The sequence below is a fragment of the Phaseolus vulgaris genome, chromosome 6 (assembly GCF_000499845.2).
Source record: "Phaseolus vulgaris cultivar G19833 chromosome 6, P. vulgaris v2.0, whole genome shotgun sequence".
NCBI lineage: Eukaryota > Viridiplantae > Streptophyta > Magnoliopsida > Fabales > Fabaceae > Phaseolus > Phaseolus vulgaris.
The window spans coordinates 10,086,584-10,097,599 of NC_023754.2; the positions used below are offsets into that span (position 1 = coordinate 10,086,584).

Here is an 11,016-nt window from a genome sequence, read left to right on the forward strand (position 1 = left end):
AGATAGCGTTTGCCTTATTCCTCTTATTCCTTAAATACCTTACTCATGATCACTTCATCCATGGCTCCTGCTCGACCTTCGTTTTTTCGTGCGGCGGGATGCCTCTTCGTTTGAGTTTTATTATTAAACCCTCGGCGTTTTCGCCCCCGACTCATCGGACAGTCGGCGATGTTCTTGCTGAAGGTGTCAGATCGCCTGGTTTCTACTTTGGCGACGATACTGTCGGTGTCGCACATGTTGAAGATCGCCTCTGCGCGACCGGCGACTATGCGTACTTTTTGGTCCCGTTATCGCCCTCGATGACTCGACTGGCGCGGGTCGTGACTCTCTTGGCGAAGGATAAGTTAACTACGGCGATCTACGTGCTTCGCGCTCTAAGGCCCACGCTGGTTACTGACTTGACACTTCACAACCCCTCCCATCAAATGACACGTGGACTCATTGATGGTTGTTATTTCGTTGTCGTTGCGCTTCCGTAACCTTGAAACTCTAAACTTCTCACGCCACTCCACTGTTACATTATCTTCTCTTCACTTTCAAACTTTCCATATCTCTGGTGAACGCTTCGTCTCCCAAATCATCATTTCCTCGCGCGCCCTTCGATCATCAAAAAGGTAAACCTTTTATCACTTCGTTGGTGCTCACCGAATTTTAATCGGCTTGCATCATCCCTTAACTGCTTGAAGCATACGTTGTGGCTGTTTGTTCTCTGTTTTGTTTTTCCTGCGTTTTAGGTTTTTCTTTCCCTTTCTGCGACCCCTTTGTTCATGTTGATTTCCCTTCCTGTTTTCGAATCGAATCATTCTTTTTATCGACCCTCGCTTTCCTTTTCTTACTCTCCTTTCGTCTTTCCTGCAGTGTTCGATGGCTCGTACAGGGCCACTCCTGCCCCCTCGAAACCCTCCTCCAAAATCTCGCAAACAACCTTCGTCAGGAAACCCTCCACATCTCGTAACCCACCTAGGGATCCTGCCATCCATTCAACCCGGGCTCAAGAGCCTGCGCCCTCGTCCTAACCAATCGCAATCAACTCCCCCACAAAGTGCCACCGCACGCCCCATTCCTGATTACAAACTGTTGTACCATGGCTCCTCCTGCTCTGCTGAACGAGACTTCCTTGATTAACTCTGAGGCCAATATTTTCGCTTGAGAGATAAAGACCCACCTCACATTCCATAAGGAGCATGACGACAAGGTTGTTATCCGTCCTTGTCCTCCCGGGAAACCTGTTTGTACTGATAACGATGGCAACGATGGCCACCCTTTCTGCTTTGTCTATGCAACCGTGTTTAAGAAGGTTAAGCTCAGGTTCCCCTTTACTCGCTTTGAGAGGGAGCTCCTGACCAGCTTGATATTGCCCCTGCCCAGCTGCATCCCAACGGCTGGGCGTTTGTCAGGGCATACCAAATTGTTTGTGCGCACCTAGGCCATCCAGCCTCTGTAGATGTGTTCTTGTTTCTGTTTGAGGCTAAAAACCCAGGGGATCGCCTATGGGTAGCTTCAATGGGATTGCTGGGAGATCCATCCTTTCCATCTTCCAACAATCTTTCAAGGATTGGAAGGGTAAGTTCGTTCGTGTTTGCTGTAATGATCAGAATCCCACACTTCCGATGGGTTCCCCTTGTACTGGGTTGACAAGGGAAAAAATGATTCCCAAGATCATTTTCGGAAAGCTAGGAGTCCAGAGAAGATGGGGAGCTCGATAGAGACTTGTGCAACTTCTGAAAAGAAGTTGCCTCCACCAATACTACCTTACCCACCTCAATCATCAATTCGAATTCTATGAGGATCAACAAGACTTTACATAGGTTTGTCCCTCCACTCTATCTAGATTTTTCCTGTGCCAAGTCTGCTTTACTTCTTTATCAAACTCGTTCGTATTACACTGTCCTGCGCTCACTCTTGTATTGCTAATTACCTGTATCTGTAACTGGATTGATTTGTGAACATTGATCACTTCGTGCAGATATAATGTTGGGGAAAGATCATATGGCCAGACTGCGTTCTATAGTCAAACGCCACAAACTCGCTGCGGGTTTCTCAAACCGTCCCGAATTCTGTAGCGGAAGCCGCCGTTGCTCGAGGCGAGCTTCCTCCTGTGGGCTCATTTCCCTATCGCCCCTCCTGCCCCTGCGAGAAAGAAACTGCCACCAAAGAGGGCAAGAGGAAGATCCCACAATGGTGTCGGATGAGGAGGATGACGAGAGCACTGAAGATGGACTTTCTGTAAGAGGAACAGGGCAACCGTCACCGAGCTACCCGCAAACGAGAGTACAGGCCCAGATTACGCAGAGAATCCCCCCAGCGTCTCCACACCCTTTGAGAGCACTGGGGATGCTCTACCATCGAACACCTCAGCTGCTGGAGGCGTTCTGGAGCAGACTGCGGACATTCATGGTCTCCCCTGCCTGTAGTGGAGCCAGACGTGTCGCCGCCACGTCCTGATGTTCCCCTGGTCGTCCACACTTATGAAGGTGGCGGCGAGAACCAACCCTCGACTCCTCTCCCAATCCCTGCTCTTCCAGCCCCTGTCGAGGAGGTTTTGAAAGCCCACGCCGCTTACCTTAGCGCTATGACTACCGGAGTGTGTAGAGAAACGCCTTTACCAGACGATGGGCGAGGCTTTAAGGGACTCCTTGAGCCAGTGTTGCGAAGGACCAAGTCCAACAACTTAAGCGTGATCTTACGATGCGGGGATTGGAGTTTTCGCGATTAGAGAATGCTCTGAAGGACGAGTTTGCGGAGCGAACGTAAAAACAGCGCTGAACTAGACAAAAAGCTCAATGCCAACTCTTAGAGGTCACCGAACTCGAGGGCAGACCGTGCATCAGCAGGAGAGGATAGCGGACCTGGAGGAAACTCTCAAGGATAAAAGGCCTACGCGGATGAGCTCGAGGCCCAGTCAATTGAGAGGGAGGATCTGCTGGGTAAAACCGAAGCTGACAAGGATCAAAAGGCCAAGGATCTGAGCGAGAAAGATAAGGAGCTGAACGAATCTGCAGCAAAGCTTGCCCAGGCGCTTGAGGAGAACGAAAAGCTGAAGAAACAAATTGAAGAACTCGACCTCAGCGCCGCAAACGTTCTGACTTCCGGGTTTGGCGCGGCCTTGGAGCAGTTCGCTTGTACTTACCCCGACTTGGACCTCTCCCAGTTCTCAATTTGCCATGAAGTGGTAGTCGGCAAATTGTACCCTCAGATTAACGTTTCATTTGACGTTTTGTTTAGAAACATTCTGGAAGACTTACATATTCGACCTCTGTCTATGTGCAGCGAATCTGTTTGTAATGACTTCTTTCATTCGGACCGTGTTAACATATGCACATGGTTTACCTTTTATCTGTTGTGCGATCACTTGATAACTTGGTGGGCTCTCACTTAAGCCAATTAACTTAGCGCAAACTGATGCTTAATTTTCTGGCAATCAACTTATTTTAAACAAACGGTTAGTCTATAGCAATAACATTTGACACGAAATTACTTACTGAGCAGTAGGCGAGAGTCATTTTTAGTATTTGAAATCTCGCTTGCCTGATCTGCCAAGTGACATGTGTATTTCTAGGTCATCGCCTAAACTGGGTTGGCCTGATTCTGCACTGAGGACTTTCGAACTTGCCTCAATTTGCTTAATCGAAGAGGTCTTGTATTCTGTTCTTGCCTGAATTCACTCTGAGGTGAGAAGGACTTTATCTGGCCTGGACTCGCTCGACGGCGAGAAGGACTTTATCTGGTGCCTCAACTTGCCCGGGGGCTACCTTTTCCCTGGATGCACTGAGGACTTTTAATCTCATCTTGCCTGAACTCACTCGAGGGTGAGGAGGACTTTATCTGGTACCGGGGCTAGCTATTCATACTTGAGGAGGGGGCGTCCCGAAGGAATCCTTTAACCCTGCTCAAGGATAGGCGCCCGGGTTTGAACTGTTATCTGGTACCGGGGCTAGCTATTCATACTTGAGGAGGGGGCGTCCCGAAGGAATCCTTTGACCCCTGCTCAAGGACTAGGCGCCCGGGTTTGAACTCACACTGGACGTACTTGTCATCTTGCTCTGAACTCTCGCCTATACTCATTCTTGGCGAGTAGGACTTCTCATTCTGTTCTCGCCTATACTCGTTCTAGGCGAGTAGGACTTAAAACTTAACTTTCACCTCCGATTGCCGGGTGGTGACAAGGATTTAAAACTTTATACTTGTGCTTCCGATCGCCAGATGGCGATGAGAACTTAAAATCTTTATACTAGTGCCTCTGATCGCCGCTCGGCGATGAGGACCTAAAGCTCATATTACACCTCCAATCGCCAATGGGCGAGGAGGTTTACAACTTAACTTGTGCCTCCAATCGCCAGGCAGCGATGAGGACTTATACCTTATCTCTCACCTCCGGTCGCCAACTGGCGATGAGGGTTTACAATTTTATACTAGTGTCTCTCATCGCCAAGCGGCGATGAGGACTTAAAAAACTTTATGCATGCGATCTGAATCTGCCCTAAATTACACAAGGACGACAAAGTCTTTTGTTTAAAAACTTAAAATGATAATCATGCAAACTCAATAACTGGGAAAACTTAATAGACTCGAACTTTCTTTATTGGGTGGCCTCATTAAAAAACCCTCCTTAGGGAAAAAGAGCGCCACCTTTAAAAACTGTTTTCACTTAACTGTTCGAGTTAACTGCTACTTACAGTGCTTTAACTGTAATAAAACTTGAGATGGGTAGCGTTCCAAGTGCGAGGAATCGCCCCTCCCTCCAGTGTTTCCAAACGGTAGGCGCCGTTCCCGAGTGCTTTAGTTATTCTAAACGGTCCTGTCCATTTGGGTGACAATTTATTCTGCATCTCGTATAGGTGGGCCTTCCTCATTACCAGGTCGCCATCTCTGAACTGCCTTGGCCTTGCCCTAGAATTGTACTTGCGCTCGACTCTTCTCTTTATTGCTTCAACCTTTACCCTTGCCTCCTCCCTGACCTCATCCAGCAAATCTAAGTTCATCCTCCTTTCTACATTCGAGTCTTCCGCCACGAAATTCTGGAATCTCGGCGAGCTTTCCTGGATTTCAATTGGGATCATCACATCGCACCCGTACACCAAGCTAAACGGGGTTTCGTGGGTTCCTGATTGCTCAGTGGTATGATATGCCCATATTATACGGGGAACTTCCTCAGCCCAAGATCCTTTGGCCTTCTCCAATCTCCTCTTCAAACCTCTCAGTAGAACCCGATTAGCTGACTCCACCTGCCCATTCGTTTGTGGGTGTTCCACAGAAGCGAACACCTGTTGAGTTCCAACATCCTCGCACAGCTTCTTCAACAGGTGACTTGCGAACTGAGTCCCGTTATCTGATACCAAACGCTTGGGCACACCAAAACGACACACAATATTCTTCCATACGAAATTCTGAATCTTGTGCGCGGTGATCTGGGCTACTGGTTCTGCTTCAATCCACTTCGTGAAGTATTCGACTGCCACAACCAAATACTTCATCTGCCTAATCGCCAATGGGAAGGGTCCCAGAATATCGATTCCCCATGTGTGGAAAGCCCAGGGACTGTAGATTGACTTTAACTCTTCCGGAGGCGTCTTGTGCCAATCGGCGTGCTCCTGGCACTGCTTGCAACATTGGGCATATCTCTTGCAGTCTTCCCTCATTGTCGGCCAATAATAACCTGCACGGATGGTTTTTGTCGCCAAGGCTCGACCTCCGATGTGACTCCCACAAATCCCCTCATGGAGCTCGGCCATAATTCTCGTGCACTAAAAGGGAGTGTGTGAACCCAAACCTGTACAACTCGCCATCGATAAGGGTGAACTTGCTGAAGTTCTTTTTTTACCTTCCTAGCTTCCGTTGGGTCCATTGGGAGTACGCCATCTGCCATGTAGCGCTGGTATGGCGTTATCCATGTGTCTGGCTCGTGGACGGCGCAAACTTGCGTCATCTTTGCCTCTCCCACTGGATGCGCTCTAACCCTTGGCGTCCTCAAGGTCTCCTGAGATAGAGACTTATGACCCCTCGCCATCCCTTCCCTTGACTTGCAGACTTGGAGAACTTGGTGGTCCATCACGAACGCTCGAGGTGTCTTTAGGGTTTCTTGTATGACAGTCCTCTGCCTGCCCCCCTTGCCCGAACTGGCGAGCTTGGCTAGCAAGTCAGCTCGGGCGTTCTGCTCTCTTGGCACGTGCACTACTTCGAACAAAACAAAAGACCTCCTCAACTCCTGCATATACTCCAGATAAGCTGCCATCTGCGGATCCTTAGCCTGGAACTCGCCAGTTACTTGGCCTGTGATTAGCAATGAATCGCTCTTGGCCATCAGCACCCTTGCTCCCATATCCTTTGCCAACAAGATACCAGCGATCAAAGCCTCATATTCTGCTTGGTTATTGCTGGCATTAAAGGCAAACCTTAGGGACTGTTCTATCAACACGCCGTTGGGTCCTTCCAGAATTATCCCGGCCCCACTACCCAACTGGTTAGAGGACCCATCCACTGAGAGCACCCAACGAAAACCATCTCCGGCGTTCTGCACTGTTTCAGAAGATAGCTCGACCACGAAGTCAGCGAAGATTTGGCCCTTGATCGGTCCTCGGGGCTCATACTTGATGTCGAACTCCGACAACTCTACCGCCCATTTTACCATTCTTCCAGCCACATCTGGTTTCTTTAGAACCTTCTGGATAGGTAAGTCGGTCATCACCAACACTGTAAAACTCTGGAAGTAATGGCGCAACCTCCTCGCCGAAAACACTACTGCCAGTGCTGCTTTCTCCAAAGTCTGATATCTCACTTCTGGGCCCTGCAACACCTTGCTGACAAAATAAACGGGTTTCTGAACTTGATCTTGGTCCTGGACGAGCACCGCACTCAGCGCCTTCTCGGTTACGGCGAAGTATAACCTGAGGGGCGCTCCCATTTGAGGTTTGCACAGAACCGACGGGCTCGCCAAGTACTCCTTGAGCTTCACGAAAGCCTCTTCACACTCCTTTGTCCAGACAAACCTATTATTCCTTTTCAAGCACTGGAAATACGGGTGACCCCTCTCTCCACTAGCAGACACAAATCGCGATAGGGCGGCCATCCGACCCGTGAGCTGCTGCACCTCCTTAACCGTAGCAGGGCTCCTCATCGCCAAGATGGCCGCACACTTGTCAGGGTTTGCTTCGATCCCTCTTTCGGTCAAGAGAAAACCTAAGAACTTTCCTGCTTCCACGCCGAAAATGCACTTCTCAAGGTTCAGCTTCAGTTTATATTTGGCTATCGTAACGAACAGCTCATCCAAATTAGCGATATGCTGGTTTTTTTCCAGGGATGTTACGACCATATCATCAACGTAAGCTCGTACGTTCCTCCCAAGCATAGGTGCAAGCACTTTATCCATCAGCCTCTAGTACGTGGCCCCCGCATTCTTCAGCCCAAAAGGCATCACCTTGTAGCAATAGCACGACTTCTCCGTCATGAAAGGCAATTTTTTCCTCGTCCATGGGGTGCATCTTAATTTGGTTGTACCCCAAGAATGCGTCTAAGAAACTTAACAACCTACACCCTGCTGCACTGTCCACTAGGGCGTCTATACTGGGCAAAGGATAGGAATCCTTTGGACAGGCTTTGTTTAGATCTGTGAAGTCGACACACATTCGCCATTTCCCATTGCTCTTCTTTACCAATACAACATTGGCGAGCCATTCCGGATACTGTATCTCCTTGATGTGGCCTGCCTTGAGGAGTTTTTGCGTTTCATCTCTGATCGCCTGTCTCCTTTCTTCATTGAATTTTCTTCTTCTTTGTCGGACTGGTCTGACTTGAGGGTCCATTGCTAGACGATGACATAAAAAATCGGGGTCGACTCCCGGCATATCCGAGGCAGACCACGCGAACGCGTCCAGATGCCTGCCTATCACCTTGGCGATCTGTTCCTTGTCTCACCGTCTAAAGTTTTCCCCAACTTAAAAGTTTTGCCGCCGATCTCCCTTTCGAGCCAATCTCCAACTGGCCGAGGCCTCTTCTCACTAGCGAGCAATGCTCTCACAATGCTTGACTCCCTGGCGGCTTCCAGGCAGTTTTCCTCCTCCTCTACTCCAGCGTTGCTCTCAGACCTCGGCTCGACATCTTCCATGGTGACGTCGCCCTTGGTGGTTGCTTCCAATGCCACATCCATAACCACGTCGCCTTCGACGTTCCCCCTGACGCTGCATCATAGCCCGTCGGTTTTTATGCTCATGCCCTGCACCAAGAGGTGGTGTTGTGGTCACATGGCACACTGATCGCCTGTTCTTGAGGCTGTTTTCGTAGCATCTCTTTGCCTCCTCTTGGTCAGATCAGATGGTGACGATCACCCCTTCCATTGAAGGTAATTTGACCTTCATGTGCCTCGTGGAGGGTACAACTCCTATCCTATTGAGTGTTGGCCTTCCCAATAGGATATTATATGCTGAGGGGGCGTTCACGACAAGGTATTTGATTTTTTCCGTGCGCGAAGCGGCCCGATCTGTGAACGTTGTTCCCCTGACTTCGACTTGATCACCCGCAAAACCGTATAAGCAGCCCCTATATGGCCTCAGTTGGTCCGTAGATAATTGTAGCCTTTCGAAAGTCGGCCAGAACATCACGTCTGCCAAGCTCCCTTGATCGACCAAGACCCGATGAACTGTCCTCCTTGCCGTGACGAGCGAGATCACAATGGGATCGTTGTCATGCGGCACAACATCCCTGAGGTCTTCCTTAGTGAACATGATGTCCACATCGGGAGAATGGTCCTCAAAAACTTCCACTAACATTACGGACCTCGCATACCTTTTACACTGTGACGTAGTACACCCGCCACCCGAGAACCCACCAGCTATGGTGTGGATTTCACCGAGAACGGGCGCCTCATGCTGCTGCCCCTCACTGCCCCCCGGTTGCGAGCCTGATGGTCGTCCCGCCTGTTTCTCCATCAAGTAATCCTTCAGGAAACCATTCTTCACGAGCTCATCCAACTGATAGCCAAGCGCCAGACAGTTGTTAATATGGTGCCCGAATGCTTCGTGGAATTCGCACCATGACTCCTTGCGAGGTCCCAGCACCTTGTCAGCTTTAATCGGCGGCCTCAACCTGACGGCTATGCTGGGTACCGCAATCAGATCTTTGAGTTCCATCACGAAGTTGTGCCTCGGCGGCTTGCTTCTCTCCCTTCCTCTACTCTACCCTTAGGTTGGGTCCTCCGTGGCTCGTAAGCACGTTTTCTGTCAAAGTGTTTTCTTTCTGTGACGGCTTGGTGAACCCGAACAGGTTGCGTGCGTATTTGTGCCTTGGGACGCGTTGGCGCAGTGGTTGTGCATTTCTCGTACGTTTCACCTTCGGAGGCAATATGTTCTACCGCTTGTCGCCTTATCTCGGCGAAGGTTTTGGGGCGACTGCGGTAAAGCGTTTTACTAAAAGATCCGGGACGCACCCCTTCTTGAACGCGTATACAATCATGGGTTCCTCCTTGGTGCCTACTTTCACTACCTGTGCCCCAAAGTGGCTTATGTATTCTTTTAGCGTTTCGCCTTGGAACTGCTTGACGTCGAAAAGATCGTACGAGACTGGGGCGGGAGTTTTGTTGGCCAGGTACTGTTCTCTAAATAGTTGTGAAAGTTGCGCAAAGGACGTGACGTGGCCCTCTGGGAGGCTGATGAACCAATCCATGGCCATCCCTGTCAAGGTGCTCATAAAAAGCTTGCACCTAACGGCATCTGAACCGCCTACCAGCAACATCTGTGTGTGGAACGCCGTGAGGTGTGCTTCAGGATCCTCCATTCCCGTGAAAGTCGCTTTGGGTCCTGTGAACGTATTGGGGATTGCCGTCTCCAAGATTGCCTGTGAAAATGGTGTTGTGAATTCCCTGGGTGGGGATGCAGCCTCCGATTCGTCTCTGCCACGCCATCTATGGCGTAACTCCTCGTTGGTGCGGTGGAGTTCCTCGCTTCTTGCTTGAGAGGCTGTTAGGTCCGCCTGCATGCGCTCCTGTTCTACTTTTGAGGTTGCCACTGCGTCTTGTAGCCCATGCACCATGGCCATGAGTTGCTGTAGGGTCATCTCTTCACTCCTAGCGCGTGCTGGTCGGGTGGTCATGGCTCTCTGGGGATCCTCTTGACTTATTCTGGAATCTGGAACTGAAAGCTTGTGTGGTGGAACCGATGTTTATATCGGCCCCACGGTGGGCGCCAGATGTTCTGGCCGGTTGACCTGGGTCGTCTTTATGCGTGGCTTGTTCTAACGAGCTAGGGCACCTTCGTTCTGCCTCGTCTGTGTGTACCTGAAAAAGAAGAACAAAGGGGCACCCTTGCGGCTGTTTGCACTCCGACGCTCAAGTCAGCTAGCGAGAAAACACCAAAGTAACTAGAAACTGTATAGTAATCTCAACAACTGGAACTGTGTGACTAAACTGTGTGGCCCTAATTGCCTTGTGCTCACAGTTGGGTGTGCCGTCAAGAACAACTAGGGACTACTGTTCTGAGTAACTTTATGAGAACTAGGTTAAAACTCATGCAACTGTGAAAACGTACCTCACTAGGGTTTCTTCGTGCCCTTTATATAGGTGGAAACTAGGGTTTACCTTTGGGTTGCTTGCTATTATCTAGGGTTCCTTGGAGAAGGTCCTTGCGCCGCTACTCCTGGGATCTGAGCGTATCTGGCACATGGACTTCCCTTATCTAGAGTGCAATGATTAACCATGTGGCCGCTTGGGTTCTAACTTGGGCGCCGTATCTCTTGTGCCATCATACTATTTAGGTGCCCTAATTAATCACGTGTCATGCATGCAGCCTTCCTTGAAGATCTTTTATGAGTACGTGGGCATAGTCACGTGCCCCTTTGACTTAATCGTTTATTCTGCACGGAGGGACCCACAGTGCCGCCACCCAACTTAGGGTTATCCCATCATGTGGGCCCCCCTTTCTGTGAAATGCTTACGTCATGCGGGTTGACTCTTCGGGCGATGTCTTACTCAAGCGATGTCTTACTTAGGCGACGTCCGCTTAGGCGATGTCTTTCTCTCGGATAGTGACA

At 49.9% G+C, this 11,016-nt stretch overlaps 1 protein-coding gene across 1 annotated transcript; it reads right to left on the reverse strand.

Moving 5' to 3' along the window:
* Positions 1 to 8,303: 8,303 nt before the first annotated feature.
* LOC137833346 (uncharacterized) lies at positions 8,304 to 9,122 on the reverse strand. The gene has a single exon (XM_068641698.1). It carries the CDS (start codon positions 9,120 to 9,122, stop codon positions 8,304 to 8,306), a length of 819 nt encoding a protein of 272 aa, XP_068497799.1.
* Positions 9,123 to 11,016: the final 1,894 nt, after the last annotated feature.

What these genes read in the sequence shown, in the direction of transcription:
- LOC137833346 (XM_068641698.1), bottom strand. Translation starts at nt 9,122, where the DNA reads ATGGAACTCAAAGATCTGATTGCGGTACCCAGCATAGCCGTCAGGTTG.